The 24,317-nt window shown below is 48.9% G+C and overlaps 1 protein-coding gene and 1 non-coding gene across 2 annotated transcripts in view; both read left to right on the top strand.

The window, feature by feature from the left end:
• Positions 1–13,372: 13,372 nt before the first annotated feature.
• Positions 13,373–24,317, top strand: part of Fbxw8 (F-box and WD repeat domain containing 8) — a 92,253-nt gene continuing 81,308 nt past the window's right edge. The window contains exon 1 of the mRNA XM_052167690.1: positions 13,373–13,757. Coding sequence (XP_052023650.1) covers positions 13,446–13,757 — 312 coding nt within the window. The 5' untranslated portion in view covers positions 13,373–13,445. The remainder of the gene's footprint in view (positions 13,758–24,317) is intronic.
• On the top strand, positions 20,271–20,372 carry LOC127673443 (U6 spliceosomal RNA). The gene has a single exon (XR_007975173.1). It is a non-coding gene; the product is annotated as a U6 spliceosomal RNA (small nuclear RNA).

The following is a 24,317-nucleotide window of genomic DNA, read 5'->3' on the forward strand; positions in this document are numbered from 1 at the left end:
TAGACAGATAGATAGATGTATTTAAAAAGAAAGCAAACCAACCCCCCCCCAAGACAAAAGGCTATGAACTCACCTTTTTTGGTTTTGTGATGTTATTGTTACTTTTCTTTTGTTTCAAAAACTCCTGCTTTATAGATCAGGCTGCCATTTAACTGGAAACTCTCCTGCCTCATCCTCACAAGCACCAAATGACGGGCCCCTGCAGCTTGACCGACTTTCAGCCCCATCAATGGCTGCCGGCTCCCTTGGGAGCTCAGTGAGGTGTCTGTCAGAGCTCAGCACAGCCAGGCTGTGTGCCCTTGGTGACCCTAGCCATCACCCATTCACAGTCACTGCACCCTAACTACCTACACTACTGAGTACCCTCCGTGCCAGCTCCCTGCCAAGGCCCTGGCCTGTGCGCCTACTGAGAATCTCTTGGTACCCTGTTTTCAAGATGAGGAAGCCAAGGCCCAAGTCTGTGAGGCCTCTTGCCCAAGACAGGGGTCAGAGGGAAGCAGAGCCGGACTGACTCTGAACTAGGGCACCCCGTAGCAGGCACAACACTCTAGCTGTGCTTTACACTGGCCTCTGTATTCTGAGACTGCTAATACCCCCCTCCCAGGACCGGGGCCCAGATTAAATGAAAGAACCGTGTGCCAAGTGCCTGGCACGCATCGGGCTCAAATAAACCTCGGTCCCCTCTGCTTCTGGCCAGAACTCCTTCCCCATCTCCCGGGACTCCCCCTCCCTAATCCCAGCCGTCCTTACAGAGGGCAGCTGAACCATTGCCCAAGTGTAGTGGTCCAAGATCGAAGATACAGTGTCTATTTAAAAAGCCCTTTGGATTTAAATTGAACAATCCCCCCTCCCTTTTAATCTCCACGCTTTTAACGGCTCACTTCATGGACATTAATTTTAATGGGACGATTATTACCCTGTTTGGAAGCCTGCCCTTCGAAACACTGGGCTCACAAGGTGGCACTGGGTTGGCTCCCAGCAGCGTGGATGTTTTTGAAGCAGAGAGGGCACAGCTTTGGCTGTGGGGAGGAGAGGGGAAGAGAAGAGGGTTATGGGGAAAGAGGGTCAAGGGAAGGCCTCTGTCTGCCCATCACTGAAACAGAGTCTAAAGCTCACTCACACCAGTTACCGTGATCCTCTCTGCTCTTGGTCCCTGAGAGCTGGTCCTTGAAACTTAGCCTTTAAAATTTTTTTTTTCTTTTTCTTTTAAATGGGAGCTGGAGAGATGGCTCAGTGATTAAGAACACTGACTGTTCTTCCGAAGGTCCTGGGTTCAAATCCCAGCAACCACATGTTGGCTCACAACCATCTGTAATGGGATCGGATGCCCTCTTCTGGTGTGTCTGAATGCAGCTACAGTGTACTTACATATAATAAATAAATCTTTAATACAAAACAAAAGAAAAAAGTTTTTTTATTTGCTCGCTCTCTCTGTGTGTGTACACACACATTTGACATGGCATGCATGTGGAGGTCAGAGAACAATTTGGAGGAGTAAGTTCTCTCTTCCCACGATGTGGGTCTCAGGGATTGAACTCCTGTTATCAGGCTTAGTGGCAATCACCTTTGTCCACTGAGCCCCAAGATGGACCCTTTTGAAGTATCTATTTCTTTAGCTGGGAAGTAAAGATGACATCTGTGTCTACCACACAGGCTCAGGACTCTAATAGGCCACTCCAACCTGACTCCACTAGCCTGGAGCCCAGCATACCATGTTCGTTTAATAAAGGAACCTGATAGCACATGCCTGTAATTTCTTCTACTCAAGGAGGCTGAGGCAGGAGCATTGCTAGGACCTTTCTGTGTGACAGAGTGAATTGAAAGCTAACCTGGAGAGCTTACTGAGGCCCTGTCTCAAAGCAAAAGCTAATCCAAGGGCTAGAGTTATAGTTCAGTGATAGAGGACTTCCCTCAAATGCCAAGGGCCCTGGGTTCAATCTCAAAAAAAAAAAAAAAAAAAAAAAAAAAAAAAAAAAAGTTGGTCATGTGGCTGTTACCCAGAGCTCTCAGAAGAATGCAGGGCATGTGCAGCCTCACATCTGGTGTCTGTCTCGCTCTCATCAGTCTCTGAGGTCTAGCATCGACCAGAGAAGCAAACCCTTTGGCCAGAAACACAACGCTCTCCCAACACTTCCGTCAAAATTAATTTTGCTAATATGTTGCAGGCTCTTGTTTGACCCTCAGCACCACATACACAGAGTGAGTTTGAAGCTGACCTGGGTAACATGGCTAAGAGGGAGGGAGGGAGCGAACACAGGAAGCTTTAAAAAGTTAATTTAGCCAGCCATAGGATTAAAGGCAGTATATACCTTTAATCCCAGCTCCTGGGGCAGAGGCAGGTGAATCTCTGTGAGTTCAAGGCCAGGTCTACAGAGTGAGTTCCAGGACAGCCAGGGCTACACAGAGAAACCCTGTCTCAGAAAACCAAACAAAAATAGACTGACTAGTTGAATGAATGACCATCTCACTGAGTGAATGGGTGGACAAACTGGATGACCAGCTGACTCTCTGACTGAATAATTTGGAATAAAAAATGGCTGCATGGATGGATGAAAAAAGGAATTTTTATTGTTCTTTTTTTCTCTTTTAATATATAATGTGGGGCTGGAGAGATGGCTCAGAGGTTAAATACACTTGCTGCTCTTTCTGAGGACGCAGGTTCAGTTCCCGGCACCCACATCTGATGGCTCATTATCACCTATAACTTCGTGTCCAGGGGACCCAGTGCCTTCTGGCCTCTGCGAACATCTGTACATATGTGGCACATATTTATACACACACAAACATACACATACAACACATGCATACATATACACACATATAGACACACATGCATACACATATGCACACATACATACACATGATTTAAAAAGTCTAAAAAAAATACAATGGTGAATGGGGAGATGTTATAAAATGACATACAACTGTGTCTCTGTGTGTATGCATTTATAAGTACACGTGTGTATGCATGTATACACATGTATGTATGTATGTATGTATGTGTGTGTATGTATGTATGTATGTATGTATGTATGTATGGCCCAGGTCATTCTTTGATTTCCTACAGAAATTGACACTGTCTGGGGCTGGAAAATGTTCTATAGGTTTTTTTTTTTCTTTGATTAATACATTTTTTACTCTCTCTGGTGTTTGAGAGCCAGGGAGCCTTTCCTCAGGTGTTTTAATGCATGTGGCTGTGTCCGTGGCAAATGAAGGGACAGCTGTTGCCTCTTCCGCACAGCTGTGTTTCTGGAAGACGTCTGTCTGTGCCAAGTCCAACTCAATACCTGGAGCCAGCTCGCCCTACGCTCTCCGCTCGAAGCTGGGGATAGCAGGGTGATAGATTTAAGGTGGGGAGCCAGAGGGCGCTGGGTCACAGCCATCCTAAGTGACAGCTGGGTGCCCTGGCAGGCTGCTCCTCTCTCTGGGCCTTGGGTTTCCCATCTACAGGCTGGGAATGCCAAGCCTGCCATCGGGTTGGCTGTGAGTACTGAGCGGGAGGATTCACGTGGGGAATAGTGACGTGAGCGATGCTAAAAATGACTTGTGGCCTCTATGGTTGTCTTGGGATTAGTAAATCTCCCCTTAAGAAACAAAATAGGGACTGTGACCCAGCCCCACTGAGAAAACAAGGAAGAGTCAGTCAGTTCTCAGAGATCCTGGATCCTCGGTCTCACAGCTGTTCCCAGGAGCGTCCCCTCTGCCTGACAGACCCAGAGCAGAGCAGAATGGCTCTTGTCCTTCCTGGGTATCCTGAGAAGAGAGGGTAGCCCTTCTCCAGGGGCTTCCTAGCGACCCCTCTGGTGCCTTTCCCTTGAGAACCTTGTTGAAAGCTTTTCAATAGGTGAACACCCACAGCAGGGGAGACACAAAATTAACCAATTATAGTCTAGTGCGTACAGTTGAGGAAGCTTGAACCTCGGTGCAGAAAGCCTAATTCCTTGATTAGGAGTCAGGAGTCACAGGGCTGATTCGACTCAGCAGGCTGCCCCTTGCTGTGCAGTTCACACCTCATTGCCCCTCATTCAGGCCATGCTCACCTCCCTGAGGTGAGGTGAGGTGAGGTAGACCTGAGTTGATATGGACGGAGGTGAGGGTGACAGTCACACAGTCATCCAGAGAGTCCAGGGACTAAACAAGGTCTTCTCTGACCCCTGAAACCCCATTCTCGATATTCAGTCTAGACCAGTAGGGACAGGAACTAAAGGACTAATTGGCATCCAGCAGTCAGTGGCCAAAGCACCACTGAACACCCTGCTGTGCACAGAGAACAAATGTGTAAGGCCCCAAATGTCAATACACTGCCTTCGAGAACCTTCCATTAGGCAGGCTACTCAGCACGTATTTGGTGCTAGAAGCAGCAGCTTCCATCAGACAGCGTTCTATTATTCACTTGACAACCTTAGCAGAGGGGCCTGTGTGCCCAACTGGCCTCTGCCTGCTTTTGCAATAGTTTTATTGCCACACAGTCATCCCATTCATTTCTCTACGGTAGCTCGGTGTCTGGGTATCACAGCAGCAGAGCTGAGTCCTTTTTTCAGCCATGTCTGGCTCAAGAAGCTGTTTGTTATTTGGCCCTTTCCAGAAAAAAAGAAACATGTCAACTCCTGCCTCAGAGGAAGGTGGAGTATATGGTGCTAAGATCTCATCAAGGGGTCAGGTCACATCGATGCTGCTACCTGGCTTCCTCTGCAGGCCTGTTTTAATCCTGATGACCTGTCCTCTTGGATCCAAGATGGCGGGTGGTACAGAGAGGGAGGGATGTGAACAGACTCAAGATACGCATCAAAGCTGGCTGTCAGGGCTCTTGGGTGTGAGAGGAGAGACTCAGGTCTCCACCCAAAGCATCCGGCTGCTGCCGTCACTTGCTGAGACAAGGTTCCAGAGAACTCTGTTGGTATGGAGTGTCCGTCTGGAACAACGGACAGTTGGGGCAACTTGGAATTTAAAAGAGAAAACCACGTTGGGATTCCGGTTTCATGAGAGTCTGAGCGAACATCGTGTGGTGGGAACGGTGTCCTGGGACTGGAGATGGCTCGCTGGGAATAGGAGCGTTCTCTGCACAAACATGAGGACCAAAGTTGGAGTCTCTAGCACCCACTTAAAAAGCGGGGTATTGGGACTGCAGAGATGGCTCAGTGGTTGCGAGTGCTTGCTGCTCTCCCACAGGTCCACACTTCAACACCCAGTGCCCTTGTTGAGAGGCTCACAAGTACATTTAGCAGCCATAGCTCCAAGGGACCCGGCACCCTCTTCTAGCCCCATTGGGCACCTGCATGCCCCTGTGCATACACACACACACACACACACAAGTAGAAATAAAATTAAAAATAACAATTTATGAACAGCTGGGTGTGGATGCACACACCCATAAGCCCAGTGCTTTGTAGGAGGCAGGACTGAGCCCTGGATTTTGAGTGATACCTGCCCCTGGATAGAAAGGTTCTTGTTCCTCTTCTGTCCAGTGTGTGACGGGTCTGAGGATTAGGAGACAGCGGAAGCGGAGGAGCAATGAGATTGATGGATGGATGTAAGTCATCGTATTGGGGCAGCCGCAGAAACTAGCTGGAGTCCCCAGGAGAGCACAGCCGTATCAACCGTGGCACCACAAGAGCCTGCTGACAAAGAAGATGCTACCACTCCATTCCAAGCGTCTCCTCTGTGTCTAGAGGAACGGGACTCACAGAATGTGTGTGTACATTTCAAAGAAGAGAGATCGGGTTGGCTTGTGAAATAGGGCTAGGGAAGTTAACGATGGCTGACAGCCCAGTCTGAGAAGCTGGACACCTCCGTAGCCCCAACCCAGTGCTGAAGGCCTGGAAGGTTGCTGGTACTGAGTCTGATGTGGACGACTGAAGAAGCTGGGGTCTGTGGGGAGCAGGCAGTGGCAGGAAGTGCACTGGCTCAGAACAACAGAGGACTTGCATATACGGGCATGCTGTCTTCCTCTGTCTCTGGCCCATTGGAAGGGTGTGACTCCATTGATAGCCCCCGCTACCCTAGTCACTGCCTCATGTGTCAGGCCTACCTGGAAACATCACCATGTATACAGAGATGTGTTTCACTAGCCTAGGGGACAAATAAAACCTATCGTCACCCTGCCTGAGGGGGAACACTCTGGCTCCTCTGTGTTAAGCAGTTCTGGAAATTCAGTTGGTTGCTGTCCTGGCTGGTTTTGTGTGTCAACTTGACACAGCCTGGAGTTATCTCAGCGAAAGGAGCTTCAGTTGGGGAAGTGCTTCCATGAGATCCAGTTGTAAGGCATTTTCTCAATTAGTGATCAAGGGGGGAGGGCCCAGCCCCTGGGCTGATGGTCTTGGGTTCTGTAAGAAAGCAGACTGAACAAGCCAGGGGAAGCAAGCCAGTAAGTAACATCCCTCCATGGCCTCTGCATCAGCTCCTGCTTCCTGACCTGCTTGAGTTCCAGTCCTGACTCCCTTTGGTGATGAACAGCAATGTGGAAGTGTAAGCTGAATAATCCCTTTCCTCCCCAACTTGCTTCTTGGTCATGATGTTCGTGCAAGAATAGAAACCCTGACTAAGACAGTTGCTATCCCTCCGCCCAGCCCCTACTGGGTCAAAGGCTGACCGTGTGACTGGGGCAGGAGTCTGTAGTGAACACCAGAACCATCTGGAGGCCACTGGGGTTGCAGAAGAGTCTCTGGCCTGAGGCAGCTGCACAGAGGTCTAACTAGAGCTCCGTGACTTCCTGGATGGGCTGCTTCAGAGGCGAACTCTCAAGCTTGGCGCCAGAGGGCCTGAGCCCCAGAAGGTGGAAGAACTGGAGTAAGTGTACTCCGCAGAGATGGTCCCTGGGTTTCTGGGATGACAGTCATGGGCCAGACCTGGGGGTGACATTCAGAGGCTCTCTCATCTTGACTTTCTTAGTTATCCTGCAAGTTCGACTCTTCTTTAAGTCCGCTAGACTTAGGGTCTGGTGCTTGTCAATGCAGGTCTAAACTTCTAAGGCGCATGCTCAGTATGGCAGAAGGCTGCCCACAAAGCCTGACGTTCACAGAGCCCGTGGTTGATGATGTCTCTGTCTGCCAAGACTTATGAATCAGAGTTTGTCCTGTGTTCCTTCCTTCCTCCCTCCTTTCCCTTCCTCTCTCCCTCTTTCCTTCCCTTCCTTCTTCCCTTCCTTCCTCCCTCCCTCTCTCCCTCCAACTTTCTTACCTTCCTCCTCTCCCTTCTCCTCTCTTTCCTCCCTTCTAGCCTTTTCTTACAATTCTCCCGTCTCAGACCCCTGAACGTGACAGGTGACAGGTGAGCCTCACACCAGGCTTCATTTCATTCTTATTACATCCTGGCTGCACACAGCAGCCACATGGTTCTGTGCCTCAAGGTAACCATAGAACCCAACAAGGACCACAGAGTGACCAGGGTCCTCAGCAAGCCCAGGTGTAGCCTCCGTGACAGTTGCTAAGTTAGACACGCAGTGATCCCTTGAGATGTCTTCAGAGAGGGTGTGGCTTTGCTGCTTGCAGGTGGCATACCTTGAAGCAGCTCAGGACCTCCAAGGACAACTGGGTTTTCAAGTTCATCAGGAAAGGGCGGGGCATGCCTATGCACCAAGAAGAAACAAGAGCCGAACCACAAAGGTCCTGACCCCCCAGGAGACAATCCGTCGCCCAGGACTGAGCCTTTTCTCCTACTGTGACTAATAAAATCCTCACAGGAAAACATTGCTTGCTGTAGATACCGCTGCAGCAACCAGCTTTGAGCCCAGGCAAGCCGACAGTCTTTATTGTTAGCTGCATGGAGTAGCCCTTATTTTTTGCCCCCGGACATCTTTACTGTATTGGTAAGGGTGTCCGTGGCAACCCAGTTACTACTATGCCAGACTGGAATGGGTGGAGAATCCCAGGGTAACTGCAACGAGCTCTCACCTCTGTGCTTTTCAGGCGTCCGTCCTTAAAGTACTTAGTGGGGTGGAGTTCAACCTGCACACAGTAGGACCAACTCAGGATATTTCACTATGGGAAACCACAATGTATAGCTTGGATCTGTAATCCGAGCTCTTGGGAGTCTGAGGCAGGAGGATCTCGGTGAATTCAAGGCCACCCACCGGGGCTATAGATTGAGCCCTTGTCTCAAAAAAGTCCTAAGTCTGTCCTCTCTGAGAAGTTCTTCTGTTGGCATCTGGCTGTATATCCTCCCTCCCCCTCTCCCTCCCCTCCTTCCTTTCAACTCACCCCCCCCCACCACACACACACACACACACACACATCAACAGCAGAATGTTCCAGCACTTGGAAGGAGTGGGCATATTTCCTACTCCTGGTCAAAAAGCTGTTTGCAATTGGTAACTTTTGGGAGAAAGAAAAAAAATTCAGTTTACTTCAGTGGAGTGACTCTGGGTAAATCAACCACATCCCAGGGCAGGGCTACAGGCTCAGGGCCAGTGGACCAATACAAACTGGTCCAATACACCATACCCATTTTAAAAAAGATTTATTTTTATGTGCCTGGGTATTTTGCTTGCATGTCTGTGTGAGGGTGCCAAACCCTCTGGAACTGGAGTTTCAGACAGTTAGGAGCCACCATGTGGGTGCTGGGATTTGAACTTGGGTCCTCTGGAAGAGCAGCCAGTGCTTTTAAACACTGAGCCCTCTGCACTTTTTGTTTTTGTTTTTCAAGACAGGGTTTCTCTGTGTAGCCCTGGCTGTCCTGGAACTCACTCTGTAGACCAGGCTGGCCTCGAACTCAAAAATCCTCCTGCCTCTGCCTCCCAAGTGCTGGGATTACAGGTGTGCGCCACCACACCCGGCGTTACACTGAGCCCTCTGTCCAGTGCCCCCATTTTGTTTTTTGTTTTTGTGTTGTGACTTTTTTGTTTGTTTCTTTTTGTGTTAGCTTTGGCTTTTTTTTTTTTTTCTTTAAAGACTTATATCTCTGTGAGTTCAAGCCAGCCAGGACTACGCAAAGAAACTATCTCAAAAAACAACATTTTTTTCCACAGTGGACATCATGACAGTGTATTGCTAAGGTCTGGATATGGTTTGAGTGTCTCTCTGAGGTTTCCTGTGTTGATATTTAATCCCCACATTAGGTACTACAAGCGTGGAAACTTAACAGACTCTGCTATTTTGAGGCGGGGCTTTGGGGAGGAAGCTACCATGAGGGTCACTAGGGTGGGGTCCCCATGACTGAATCCTGGTGGTTAAATAGACCGGAAGAGATGCTTGAAGACTCAAGTGCTCCCCTGTCTCCACCACATCAAAGGAGGACACTGGATCCCCTGGGGTGTGGATGCTGGGAATCAACCTCGGGTCCTTCAGGAGAGCAGCCAGTGCTCTTAAACACCATCTCTCCAGACCCAGAATTACATCTTTTTTGTTTGTTTGTTTTTGTTTGTTTGTTTTGTTTTTGTTTTTGTTTTTTGAGACAGGGTTTCTCTATGTAGCCCTGGCTGTCCTGGAACTCACTCTGTAGACCAGGCTGGCCTCGAACTCAGAAATCCGCCTGCCTCTGCCTCCCAGAGTGCTGGGACTACAGGCGTGCACCACCACCGCCCGGCACGTCTTTTCTTAAGGCTTCAGTTCTCAACCCTTTCACAGGGGTCACATACCGATATCCTGCATATCAGATATTTATGTTATGATTCATATGAGTAGCAAAATTACAGTTATGAAGTAGCAATGAAATAATTTTATGATGTGTGTCTGTGGAGGGGTCACCACAACACGAGGGACTGTACTGTAGGGTGGCAGGGTTAGGAAGGTTGGGACCGCTGGATTCAGGTGACACGTGGTGGCACTCGGTGACATGCGGGCTATTCCCTAGTGTTTGGCTCACAACATCCTTACACGTGGCATCCCCACAGCCTTCCCAGGTACAGCTTCCAGTGCCGAGAACGAAGGAAGGGGATCCTGCCTGTGGTCTCATGGAACTGGAATTCCAGATCCTTCTTCTATTTGAACCAGGATACTCTATCTAACAAATGTCCCATGGCGACCTTTACATCACCTGATTACAATTTTGTGTTTCTCAGCCGTGCTTCTGTGAGGATTGCTGCTCATCTTTAATATTGACCCCCCCTTTGTGTCCTTTTTATTCATTCATTCTGTTTTCCTGGAATCAGCATGGCTGAAAGATGTGGACATGTGTCCATGATGTGTTGGGGTGACCTTATCAATTGGTCAGCCCGCATCTAAAGCCGTCTATTGGAACTTCCTGGTTTTCCAAAAGGGCTTTACTTGGTTTTTATATGTCTCTATACATGCCTTTGGGTTTATGTGCACTGGGTGCCTGCAGGTGTCCCTGGAGATCAGATCCCCTAGAGCTGGAGTTACTGACAGGGGTGAGCAGCCTGACATAGGTCCTGGGAACGGAACCTGAGTCTTCTGAAGGACCAGAGATGCTTCGACCCACTGAGCCACCTCTCCAGGTCCCTGATGGTGTTGTTAATATCACTCCAGCAGAAGACAGACTTAGTAGAGAAAGCCATCTAGTTTCCTACCTGCCTAGATGTGGATTGAGTGCCTTAATGGCTAACTGGATCGCTCTCCTCTAGAGTCCAAACAAACAAGAAGCAAACAAACATACAACCCAGTAGAACCTTGGGCTTGCAAATTGCCAGCCGTGTAGTTTGGGACATGGTACTCAAACTTTTATTCCTGGGTCTCCTCACCTCTAAGGAGTCACTGTGCATCTGGCAATTCATTACTCCGCCGTCTGCTCAGCACCAGCTTCTGAACTATGAGCTGGTCATCTCCAAACGAAGGGAAACAGCTCGGGCTAATTGCGCTGATATAAAGTTACCAGCTGTGCTGTGTGTTGTGATGGAGCAGAGTAGATCTAGGGGATGAGATTCAGGGAGATGTGATGGATTCAGAAGCAGGATAAGAAGAATTGAGTTGTGACTTGAGATATGGAAGATACGTGGGTAGGTGCTCACCAAGCCGAGGTGAGGAGGTATCCCTGAAACGGGCGGGGACGGTGCCGGGCATTGCTGTAAGAAATAACTTCTGCTGGGTTCACCTTCAAATGTTCCTCGAGACAGCAGCATTAGTTTCACTACAAGTGGGCAGAAGATACCAGACTCCAGTGACGAGAACCCTGCTGATTCCCCCCTCTACAAACTAGAATTGTAGAACAGAAAATTACTTGCAGCCGAGCTTGCCTGCAGATGAGCTTTAAAATAAACAGGATATAAAATGCAGATGACCTGCACATGGCTTTTGTTGGTAAAATGTTGATGGAAGCAACGGATGGAAAGATAAAACCCGGATGATGTAAGCATGTGCTCGGTGGACAAGGAAAGGGAGGAAGAGGCTCATGACCATTTATGATGTTTAAAACCTTTCCGCTCATTCAGCACACCCAGCCTTGACATGAAACTGGCAAGCACTCACTGCCCCAAGTCTCCAGTGCTCCTATTACAAACCGAAGAACATTGTGTCTCCCAGTGGTGAGGGTGGAGGGGTGCCATCTTATACTATGTCAACATAAAAGCAATTCTCACCTTGGAGGGGAAAATACATAGTTTATTCTGGAGCCAAATTGGAGAGACTGTGATATGGGGACTGATGGTCGTCTGATTCCAGGAAAGGAAGAGGGTCTGGGGAGGCTGGAGGTTAAAAAGATTGCGATGAGCAGAGGTCAGATGAGACACTGCATTAGCCAGCACACTGGCAGTTAGGCAAGCAAGCAGCCGGCTGTCGGCAGGCACCTAGGCACACACTGATGTCCACAGGTCACACACACACACACAGACTGGCATGCAGGCTGCACAGAGATAGGCACACAGGCCATGCAGAGGTATGCACAAAGACTGACAGACAGCCACCCAGAGTTAGGTGCACAGACCTACACACACACACACACACACACACACACCGGCCACCCAGAGGTAGGCACACAGGCTTACAAATGGACACACAGACTACACAAAGGCAGGCACACCGGTTTACAGACAGACATGTAGGTCACACAGAAGTAGACACACAGACACCCTCACCCCCGCAACACACACAACAGGCCGACTGGTGAAGGCTCAGGCCTCTGACCTCAAGGCTGTATTTATAAAGTCCATACAAAAGTGGCCATCTGCCAGAAGCGGCTGTATAACAGATGACATCACTGTTTACTTTCGGGTTCCCAGGACATCCAATGTCATCCGTTTTGTGCTGACTCAGAGCGGCCCCTCACCCCATGTTCAGCCTTCTTCGCCATCCTTGCGCACATTAGCACCCTGTTGTCAAAACATAAACTGGCCCCTTATGTCTTTCTGTTCACAACACATATCTGGGAACATGGACTTAGGTAACCCCCAATCCCACGCTCCAATGTGGCAGAGGTTTCATGAAAAGAACAAAGAAAAAAAATATAGATATATCTCACGACCAGCTTAAAATACATTGGTGGAGATATCAGGTAGGCATTTAGAGCAAGGTGAGACTCGCTGATGTAGGCTCAGGCACTATCTGGTGACATTCTGAACTTTTGGGTTGCTGGAAGATAGGAGTCAAGGAAGCTAATGTAGCAAAAGGTTTCTCCTGAACCTGAAACCTATAGGTTTGACACAGAGGTGGGAACAGAATGATTAATAGGGGGCGCTAATGACGGCCCTAGACAGACCATAATTATACTTTAGAGCTGCAACATTCCAACCTCCCCACAGTGACTGCAGTTCTGCAGAAGGTTCAGCTGGAAGTGGGGGTCCTTTCCAGAACATTCCTTCACAGATCCTTTCCCACTGTACTGACTTTGGACTTGTAGTCCTTCTGGAAATCTCTGCTGATTTTCTATGGCCGTTTTTGTTTTTTTCTGTTTATCAGCTAGTAGCTTAATGGCATTTCCTTAGAGAGGCCGTCGTGACTACCCTTAATCACTAATTGGCTCCGCCCTCTGTCAATCACTTTGTTATATGACCTTATTTCTTGTTTTTCTATATAACCGTAACCCGCGGATTCAGCCATTCACATTAAATAGATATTTACTTCTATTTTACTTGAACGCCAATTTTAAGAAGGCAGAGATGTTTATTTGGGTGTGGTGTGTGCAGATTTGAAGGCTTCAGGTTGGGGTGGCTCCGCAGAAAAGAGTGCTGGCCACGGGGCCTGACGACTTGAGTTCGATCCCTGAGACCCACTTGGTGGAAGGCAAGAACTGACTCCTCCACGTTGTTCTCTGACCCCACCCCCCCCCACTAAATAAAATAAATAAATAAATACAATAAAACCCACTACATTAAAAAACGCTACCTTTGAAATATGTATATAGCAGCCATTTAAAACCAGGTTTGCTGGAGGGAGGAAAAGTGCTTGCTTGATACAAAGATGGAAAAAACAAGGGACGTCAGAGCGGAGGGGCGTGGCTGCCCGGAACCTAAGAGCCGCGGTCCCGGAAGTCTCCGGCCGACCACGGACACTTCCGGCGGATGGACAGTCCGTCCACAGCTGGCGGCCCCTGGGTGACGCGTAGGCCTGGGAGAGGCAAACATGGACGACTATAACCTGGAGGAGTTCCGCCGGCGCTGGCAGGAGGAGTTGGCGCAGTCACAGGCGCTGAGGCGACGGCGGCGGCCTGAGGCTGCGGAGCGGCGGCCTCGGAGGCCCGAGGCGGGAGCGCGAGGCGAGCCGGCCTCGGGGTACCTGGGGCTGGCGCAGGGTCTGCTGGAGGGCGCGGGCCGACCTCCGGCGCCCAGGCCTGGCCGGACCGACAGGAAGGATGCATCCAGCCGTTCGCGCTCACCCCCGGACCGCGACGCCGCGGAGCCCGAGCCACTGGTGGATCAGCTCATCCGTGACTTGGTGAGTGGCCGGGGCAAGATGACTTTCCCCGTGGCCCACCCTATGTTGGGGGTGTGGGGGGGGGCGGACGGGGGCACAGCAGGGACCTTGAACACCCAGGGAGTCCCTGGAAGCAGTGGTTCTCCTCTGGCATCTTTGCCTGTAAACGTTTTGGGGTGTAGACGTTGTAGGTGTGTGCGCGCTTTTGGGCTTGCAGGAAGGGTAGAGGAATGCTCGCAAACACCAATGTTCAAGACACCCTCTCCCCGCCCCACCCATAAAGGACTACGGGTGAGTTTGAGAGATCCTGCCCTAAACATGTCTTTAAACTTGTAAGAAAGGTTGACTTTGGAGAGGAGGGTCAAGAAAAAGTAGAGGACGGATTTAATGTTCACTTTTCCCTCTATTCTTTGATTTTCCTAACGTAACGTTATTTAAATAAAAAAAAAACCCACATAAATCAGAAGGAACGGAAGGACTACGGCGAAGAAGAAACCTTTGGTCAGTATTTTTAGGAGGCTCTTAGCCTTTGGAGGGCATGTGTCCCTCGGAGAATCAGGAAGCTCCTTCTGCAGCCTCATTTACCAAGTCGGGAGAATCAAATCAAGACCCCCTGACACAGGTCCATGGCTTCCAGGTTAAAAGTTAGGTCAGAAGAGAAGGCTTTAATGGTTTCACTCAAACCAGGTTCAGTTCTACAGAAAATTTCTGCAGATCAGTGGGGAATACATGTCTGTAGGTGAAAGTTGTTTAGAGAAATAATGGGAGAGAGCTGGAGAGATGGCTCAGTAGTTAAGAGCGCACCATGTTTTTCTGGAGTTGGGTTCCTTTCTTTTCTTTTCTTTTCTTTTCTTTTCTTTTCTTTTCTTTTCTCTTTCTTTCCTTCCTTCCTTTTCTCTTCTCTTCTCTTCTCTTTTCTTTCTTTCTTTCCTTCCTTCCTTCCTTCCTTCCTTCCTTCCTTCCTTTTCTCTTCTCTTTTTCTTTTTCTTTTTCTTTTTCTTTTTCTTTTTCTTTTTCTTTTTCTTTTCTTTCTTGTTCTTTGAGACAGGGTTTCTCTGTGTAGCCCTGGCTATCCTGGAACTCACTCTGTAGACCAGGCTGGTCTTGAACTCTGAAATCTGCCTGCCTCTGCCTCCCAAGTGCTGGGATTAAAGGCTGCGCTGCCACTGCCCAGCTGGAGTCCTTTCTAGTACTCATGCTAGGTGGCTCATGGCCTCCTGTAAGTGCGGTTTCAGATTTCATGTGTGCTTTCCATGGGCGCTTGCACACATGAGTACAACCTCCCACCCCCACATAGACACAAATTTAAAAAAAAATGGTTAATTTTATACAATGGAAAGTTTTGTTTAAATGACACCAGTAGCTTCTATTTTGAGTTTTAAGGCCATCTTTCTTTTAAACACATGTCTGGTGCTCTGCCTTGATTCTAAAATAGCCATAATATGAGGTAGATAACTTTTTTGCATATGAAAAGACTCCAAGATAATGTGTTTTTTGGTTTTTTGTTTGTTTGTTTGTTTTTTGTTGTGGTTGTTGGTTTTTTGTTTTGTTTTGTTTTGTTTTCCAATTTGCTCAGGATTACCTAACTGAGAAATTCTGGGGATTGAATTTGGATTCCTGTGTTTTAGCTTCAGCAGCTGAAGCTTGAGTGCCCCACCCCCACCCCAGGCCTTGGTGCTGTGTAGGTTCCTGAGTCCTCTCATACCTGCTAACTAGCAGCCCAGGGAGGTAGCTCCATGTGTGCTGAGGAGAACCTGTGGGGGGTTTAGATATTGTCAGCTGGCTAGCCTCTGTTCAACCTGACACAAGCTAGAGTTACTGGAGAGGAGGGAGCCTCAACTGAGACACCGGCTCTGTAGGCAAACCTGCAGGGCGTTTTCTAAATTAGAGATGGGGGCGGGGGGAGGGGGGGGAAATAGTTCATTGTGGCCTGGTGGTGTAGGAAGCAGGCCGAGGAAGACAGTAACTAGCCCCTCTCCATGGCCTCTGCATCAGTGCCCATGGGGGGGGGGTGTCATCACCCCCCCCCCATTCCTATCCTGACTTTCTGCAATGATGGCCAATGACGTGGAAGTCTAAGCCAAGTAAACCCTTTTTGCCCCTCAACTTGTTTAGGGTCATGGTGCTTATCACAACAATCAAAACACTTTCCTGGCCTCACAGGCAGAAATCAGAAATAAAGTGTCCTAAAGTGGAAGGGATCTAGGAGGAAGACCCAGGGCATACCAGAGTCTTAAGTTTCACATGGGGTTGGGAAAAGCCTTCCCTGTGTCCTGTCCCAGTGTTGAGTGATAGATAGCAAGCGCCTCTGCTGGGTCAGAAGCTTCGAGTTAGGTACTGCTAAGGTTTCTTCTGAGCAGCAGTCAACTGCTGCACAGATACAGAGGCAGCTGGCCACTGTGTGCTCAGATAACTGGAGTTCCGGAGGTTGAGCCTCCTGACGTGAGTGTTAGGAATAGAACTTGGGACCCCTGGGTGAGCAGACTCTGCTCTTAACCACCAGGGCGTCGCTGTGTAGCTGAGAAGGACATCAGACTCTTGCTCTCTCTGCTCTCTCTGCTCTCTCTGCTCTCTCTCTCTCTCTCTCTCTCTGTGTGTGTGTGTGTGTGTGTGTGTGTGTGTGTGTGTGTGTGTGAAAAAGAGAGAGGTCCTGCAGATGTCTGTGTGCTCAGCCTGCATGTGGAGATCGGAGGGCAGCCCCAGATGTTGACCCTCAGGCACCTCCACATTTTATTTGGCCTGGAGCTTTGTCACAAAGCTTGAACTTCTAGAGAGCTGTCTCTTCTCTCTTCTCACCTTCTCGGGATCTTAGGCATATGTCTCCATGCTTGGCTTTTTACGTGGGTCCTGGGGGGTCTAAGCTGAGGTCCTCACACTTGTAATGCAAGCGCTTGACTGACTGAGCCGTCCCCTACGCCTGGCCTGAAGCATTTCACTTTCGCACCTCCACCTCCCGAGTGCTGTGATCGCAGGGCTAGCTTGGTACTGGCTGTCCAGTGCTTCGTGGACTGTATCCTCGTCATTCCCATCAACACTCTCCTGTGGCCATTTTCAGCCCGTCCTAGTAGCTGAACAGGGGAAAGGAGGCTTGGTTGTTTTTTTTTTTTTTTTTTTTTTTTTTTTTAGAGACAGGCTTTCTCTGTATAGCCCTGGCTGTCCTGGAACTCACTCTGTAGACCAGGCTGGCCTCGCACTCTGAAATCCCCCTGCCTCTGCCTCCCAAGTGCTGGGATTAAAGGTGTGTGCCACCACCGCCTGGCTTGGAGGTTTATTTTTTAAAGGACAGTAAAGTAAGCTCATCCTGTATCTTCAGGCTGAGGGATGGCAGGAATGTTTATTAAATATCCTTACATACCTGTAGCAGTAAATGGGAGCCCCACAGCACGTGGGGGATCAGAGGTCATCTGAGCAGGTGTTGGGGCCCTGGCTAGCTCATCAGCAACTTCGTTCCATGTCTTACCAGACAGCTTTGTTTATAGTGGCAACCAGAAATACTAAAAGTGGTAGGTAGTGTAGGGTGTTCTTTCCAACTGTTCAGTCTTTTTTGCTTAAAGTTTATACATGATCTGAATAAAACCATTCTGTGTTCCAGCATAGTCACTGTCAAAGTACACATTACATCAAGGAGATTTTTTTTTTTTTAAGATTTTATTTATTTTATATGAGTATACTGTAGCTGTCTTCAGACACATCAGATGAGCACATCGGATCCCATTCCAGATGGTTGTGAGCCATCATGTGGTTGCTGGGAATTGAACTCAGGACCCCTGGAAGAGCAGTCGGTGCTCTTAACCACCAAGCCATCTCTTCAGCCACCCCCCTTTAAACAACAACAATAAAAACCCACTACCAACAACAACAAAAAAATCAGGGTATCTTAGTTCTATTGCTGTGAAAAGACACTGTGACCAAGGCAGCTCTTAGAAAGCATTTAATTGGTGGCTTGCCTACAGTTTTAGAGGTTTAGTCTATAATTCTGGCGGAAAGCTGACAGACATGGTACCTGAGCTGTAGCTGAGAGCTTTACATCCTTTTGATTGCCGACAGAGAAGTGACTGTGGGCTTTTGAGACCTCAGAGCCCACCCTGTTCTCCTTGCAAGGTGTGTCACCTCCTATAAGACCGTGCCCCCTAATCCTTCCAAAACAGTTCTAACTGGGGAGCAAGTGTTCAAATATATGAGCCTCGTGGGAAGGGGGCATTCTCATTCAAAGCACCACACAGGTGTCACTGTGTAGACCAGGCTGGCTTCTAACTCAGAAACCTTCCTGCCAGTTCTGGGTCAAAGATGTGGTTGCTGTGTTGGGTTTTGGTTGTGGTGGTGGTTGTTGTTTATATCTGATACATGTTAGGGTTGTGTTCTTTCAGTGGAATTGTCTTTTGTGAAAATTGTCTTTGGACATTTTATTAGTCACACTTTGAAATGTACACATCTTAACCACACAGCTGGACACCTTCTCTAGAATGTGCGCACACACATCTGAGACAGCTGATCATAGGACTGGGTTCCTAGCCTGTCTGCACCCTGCTCACTGTTCCTGTCCACCGGGCGTGACCACTCACTCGCTCCACTTTTGACTCCTCTGCAGTGGAGTCAGACACCTTTACCCTAGTCTGGGTTCCTGTGCAGAGCCTATGGACAAGTTGTCCAACACCGGGATAACTTTGATTAGATGGTTTGGGGCATCGTGCTGCCAGGAGCACTTCGTCTGACCCTTGGGATGTGCACATGTTTCTCTTGGGTATTTGCTCAGCAGTGGAAGCCCAGGGTTGTGAGTGTGCAGGGCCTACTTACAGCAGTGTCCCCCACAGACTTCCCCTTTCTACCTGTTGGTACTGGATAGAACTAAAGCATCAGTGGTTTAAGTGTGCCAGCACCGCATGGTAAACTCTATCTGGCAGGATCTAACTATTGTGCACTTTTCCCAGAGTTTCTAAAGGAGGGGTAACTCCTGGGAAGGAAGGTGGGGTTCCCCTGGGACCCCTGAACTGACAGGTGGATGTAGCCAAGGCAGAGTGCAAATGCGAAGCTGGTTCTTGTCTCATTTCCGTGTCACACTAAGTCCTCCTGTTTGAGACGGACTTCTGTAGCCCAGGGTGGTCATGGGATGGGCTTCTGTAGCCCAGGCTGGTCATGGGATGGGCTTCTGTAGCCCAGGCTAGTCATGGGATGGGCTTCTGTAGCCCAGGCTGGTCATGAGCATGCTGCAGCTGAGGGTGAACTTGGATTCAGCTTCTCCTCCCTGGAGGCAGGAAATAGGATTTCTTGTTCTGTGGATTGAGCCCAGGGCTCCTAAGGCGAGCACTCCTCTGACTGGGCTACAGTACAGCCCGTCATGTAGCTGGTGCGGTCTCCACCGAAGTATCACTAGTGTGAGGGAAATCGAGAGGAAAGTTGCTGTCCACTGGGCACAGCTGTGTCAGAGTAGCTTTGGCAGGATCTGGGCCAGAACCTTTGACAGACAAGCCCAGCTGAGGGAAACTGTGAAGCGCCTCTGTGCAGCCTTGTCTTCTTACAAGAGGCTTTTAATAGTGGCACTCAGCCAGCTGGATTCTGGGAGTAGCTGGTGAATACCCATGCTGGCAGTTGGCAGTTTAGGGTGGGCCAGTGCGAGGGATGGCAGGCCCTTGTTTGAATCCCAGAGGCAGTAGTTACTGTCTTTCATGCTCCCTCCAAACCCAGGTTCCTTGTGGAAAGCGGTGGCATTTCGGTTAGGCTGATGCTGGCTTCTTTAGTGCAGGTTTGTGACTGCCAGCTGCGTGGTGGGACTTTGTTTAGGTGGTGGATCACTTCTGACCCACAAAGACGCAGATGCCCAACTCAAACTGGCCTAAAGACACCCACTGGGATGTATTTGGATCCATGGAAGTGCCCAGGAGGTGGTGCTTACGCTGGGCAGTGGTGTCCCCCAGCCGGGAGCTCATGCCCCAGCCCTGCTGGTCTGCTGGCTTTCCCCGTGGAGGTTGTCCCTGCTGCCCCTCTTTTCCGGAGAGGACGCCTAGCAGCTGCAGCCCTACCTTCTGCCAGCGCAGCGCAGGAGAGCGAGGCATCTGTTCTGTGGTGCAGAGCTGAGCTGTGTTCTGATTGGTCCACACTGGGTCAGCTGAACAATCTCGCGCCAATTGCTGTTTGGGATTGGTCCAGATCTGTCCAGTCCAGTGCCCACTCCTGTTCACCCAGGGTCTATACTCATTGTTGAGCTAGAGCAGGGGAGTCAGCAGTGTCCAGTGTGGACTCTACTCTGGCCTCTCCAGCGTCTTGACTGTTACAATGATGTTAGCGGAGGCAAGCCAGCCCCTGTGGGTTCTGGATCTGCCCAGCTCATCTTCAGGCCCCACCGCTGGCTAGCTGCATCTCCTGGTGTGCTCAACTCATTGTCAACTAAGCTGGAGTGACTCCCCTCCTCAGCTGTCCTTTACCTTCCTATTAAGGCTCAGTTTAATCCCATCTACTGTGTTAGCTCTAATCCCCCTGTACAAATTTCTAACGAAAATGTTCTTATCAGTGCCATTCATTAAAACTGTTACTCAGTGTGCTCGCTTTGGCAGCACGTAGTGAAGTTGGAACAATACGGAAAGATTAGCATGGTCCCTCCACAAGGATGACATGCAAATTCTTGAAGTGTTCCATAGTTTTTTTTTTTTTGTTGTTTTTTTTTTGTTTTTTTTGAAGTAAAGCATGAGAAGGGTCGTGTTTTTAATCTGGCATCTCCGGTTATTAGTAAATTGAATAGTAAGTAACATTTGAAGATTGGGTTAGAAATGTTGCACTTGAAGAAAAAATACATTTCATTAAGCTGTGATATAGAAACACATTTTCTCATAGCTGAAATGTGAAGAAAAAGGACACACGATTCATTAGAGAAACATGGGGAGAGCAAGATGATCATCCCATATCATTCCCACCATTATTACTAGAAATTCCTGTCCCATGAGCTACAGAGAGAATGTTGTGTACAGTGCTGGGAACCAAGACCCAGGTGTTCGCAGTTCAAAAATTCTGTTACATCTTTGTTTTGATTTTAAAATCAAAATAAGTATGTTTATGCTTTTATTCTGGGATGAAATAAAGGAATTAGTATAAAAAGTTATTCATGAACTGTCAGGCCTCTGCTAGGGAGTCTTTTTCCATGTCTGTGTGTGTATTTACTAAAACAAATTTGAATGTCTTTCCTGGAAGGTTCTGCTCCTTGAAGAAGTACAGGCTTTGTCCATCCATCCATCCATCCGCCCATTTGTCTGTCCGTCTGTTCATCTGTCCATCCATCCTCTCAGTCCACACTATTCATTAAGTGACTTGTTAGCACCAGACATTATTCTAAGCACTGAGAATGTAGCACTGAACAAGACACAAAGTCTGACCTATTTGCATAGATACTTGCCGGGCAAACAAGTGTTCTCCAGAGAGAAATCCTAGGCAGAGTGGAGAGTGTCTTCAAGGGGAGGAGCTCAGTCTTACCCAGTGCTGCCCTGCAAGGCTTTCTGGAAGGCAGAGGACTCGGGGAGGGGCTGGCAGAGATTCTCTGGTGCCAGTGGCTTCATGGTTATGTAAGCTGAGTGCTCACATGGGTCATACCCTGCACTTAGTTTAATGCTTGCAATTGTTATTTATTTTAGATGATGTATATATCTATATGTCAGTCTGTGCACGGGGCCAGAAGAGGCATCGGATTCCCTAGAGCTGGAGTTGTGGGGGTTGTGATCTTATCTGGCATAGGTGCTAGGAATTGCAGGAGCAGTAAATGCTCTTAACCACCGAGTCAACTCTCCAGCCCCTACAATTCTGTTATTATTACTACTATTACTATTACTATTATTGTTGTTATTATTATTCCCTTAATTTGCAGCCCCACAATTGTTAAAGTTCTCTTGTCTTCGGAACCCTAGCACACTTGTTCTCACACTAAGCTCCACCACTTCTGCAGCAGACGCTGATAGTGGGCTGTGCTGTCACTTACCAAACAATTCACATGCATGGTCCAGAGCTTCCTGGACTGACCCCTCTCCCTGCAGGCGCCTCTTCTGCCTTCTGTCCAGCCTAGATCCTGAATCTCCAATCCCAGCTTTGACTCAGCTGGGCTCAGAAAGCAGAGGCTGGCTGGCCTGTTTGCCACACAGATTCTTTTCATTGCCACGCCCAGCCTCCTGGGAGTCCTCAGGTTCATAGCTATCCTTCCTTCCTCCCTTCTGCTGACCCTGGGATGGAGAGACCTGCTGTCTGCACGGCTTATCTCCACGCCATGTACTGCACAGTCCACTGCAGGGAAGGCTGGCACCCAGTCTCACTTGTGGCTTGAGAAAATAAGCTGGTAGACTGGGGAAAGGTTCAGACACTCTCAAAATAGTCTCGTGTGTGTGCAAAGAGCAGCAGACATTTCCTGGGAAATTACCAGCAGGTGAGGAATGAGAGTGAACCTCACAGTTTTGAAATCAGTTCTAAATAAATAAATGTCAGGTGTCTCCCAGGCATGGGCGGTGTGCAGGTTAGCTTCTGTGGGTGGCACTTGTCTCCGTGGGCAGTCCATGGCTTGATTGACTACTTCTGCTTGCTCTCGTAGCTGGGCTCAGGATTACATTCAATGTGAAGAGATAAATCAGCTTTTTGTGTGCTGCTTAGGAACTTAACCTCTCTTTATAGCAGGAGAAAGGATTCCTGAGCTCTAAATAGCTGACTTACTAATGAGGCCTGGGTACCTTGGGGACCATCTCCTGTATTTTTTTCTGTTTTATATGTGATGACTTATCTCCATAAAAGATTTACCTCTTTCAATATAGAGGCCGTTTCTCATACATTTGCTAATAGCACCTCCCTTCCCCCACACTAGGCATGTCCCTGAATTCACAATGTTTTGCACATACATTAATTTCAGCTGGGTGGTCTGCCTCCTGTCCTGATATCTAGGGACTTCAGAAGAACAGAAGTCTGTGGAGTTAGCTCCAGTGCTGCCTCTGTTGGTATCTGATGCACTTTGACATTTCTGTTTACTTGTGCAGGGAAAGGTATTTCAAGATAGAATGGGTGCCTATTTTGAGAGTGTCTGAACCTTTCCCCGGGCTACCAGCTTATTTTCTCAAGCCACAAGTGAGACTGGTGCCAGCCTTCCCTGCAGTGGACTGTGCAGTACGTGCGGTGGAGATAAGCCGTGCAGACAGCAGGTCTCTCCATCCCAGGGTCAGTGAAGTGGCCCGCAGATCTGTTTAAGCACCATTGGGGGGGGGGGAGAGGGAGGGAGAGAGGGAGAGAGGGAGAGGGAGAGAGCGCATGTGCTTGCGCTGGAGCAAGCATGTGAGAGTGCCCCAGTGGCGGTTGCCCCAGAGATAGGGGTTGGGAAGTGCATCTTGGAGTCCGGTTCTTCCCCTGCACTGATTTGGTCTTAGTAATTATAATTACCCCTTTTCTGCTGAACAGGAGAAGGCAGATTAAGTTTCTAACACGATGTTACAAAGGCTGTCCATTTATGGAGTTAGGCTTATAGTAGAACATGAGGACATCAGCTTCTCTGGGGACAGATCCCATCACAGTTTGTCTCAGCGCTTTTTTGGAGTGAGGCCAATAGACTTTGGGAAAATCCAGTATACACTGAACTTAGCTGTAACCAGGCCCTTTGTGTGATTCCTCTCTGGATTTTTCTATCTGCCCATGATTTAGGGTCGTGGCTCTCAACACGTAACACACACAAAGCATCCCTGAGAAAGATCTGTGAGCCCTGCCCATGGAATTTTGGGGCACTAGTTCTAGGGGGTACCCTGAACATTAAAATAATGCCATGTGAGACAGAGTCACTGAGTCCCTGAGGCAAATACTCATTCTAGGGCCCATGGTGGAAACCATAAACCTCATCCTCCCCAGCAAGGTGCTTGCTTTTGTGTAGAGTGTGGCTTGGAGAGCTGTGCTGTCACCTTTTCAGCTGATGCTCTTACCCTGGCGCATTGCCTTTAATATTTCTGTACTGCTCTTTCCTGACAACATCCGTGTGGGCCGTCTGTCACGGGCTCGTCCTGGCGTGGTTTGTCACTGCTGGCTGGCCATGTGCTCCAGGTATCTAGGTGGCAGCCCAACTGCATCCTTCGTACCCAGGGCTTTCTTCACAAATACAAGCAGTGTCTGTGGGGAGGAGTGGCTTTCTGTCATCACAGGACACTTCTGCAGCAGCTAAGTGCTCAGGTCAGGGTGGCCCAAACTTGTAGTCTCTGGTAAGATGTTTCCCATGTGGACAAACACCACCACGTGCTGAAGCATGTGGGCCAGGCACTTACCTGTTTGTTCTGTTGGAGGATGGAATAGCCTCTCTATCTCTTCACTGCTCATATAGCACCTCAGTTGATGCGGAAGGTGGTTTCCTCTCTGCAGCTGTGCACTAAGAACCCTTGGGGTTGCTTGTGCTCTGCACAGGACCATGTGGGCTCTCTAGTTGCCTGGGGGAAGTTAGACTTAGTGGAATTGGCTGTCAGGTGTAGACTCACAAATGGCTTTAGTAGTTGGCACTCAGGTCAGGAGTGGGGTGAGTAGCCTTGTCTTCAGTGCAGCCTCTTGGAGGAGATGGATGGTATTTTGGTGAGGAAGCCCCTTTGGCCAGAGGCA

The sequence above is a fragment of the Apodemus sylvaticus genome, chromosome 22 (genome assembly GCF_947179515.1).
Source record: "Apodemus sylvaticus chromosome 22, mApoSyl1.1, whole genome shotgun sequence".
Classification (NCBI taxonomy): domain Eukaryota; kingdom Metazoa; phylum Chordata; class Mammalia; order Rodentia; family Muridae; genus Apodemus; species Apodemus sylvaticus.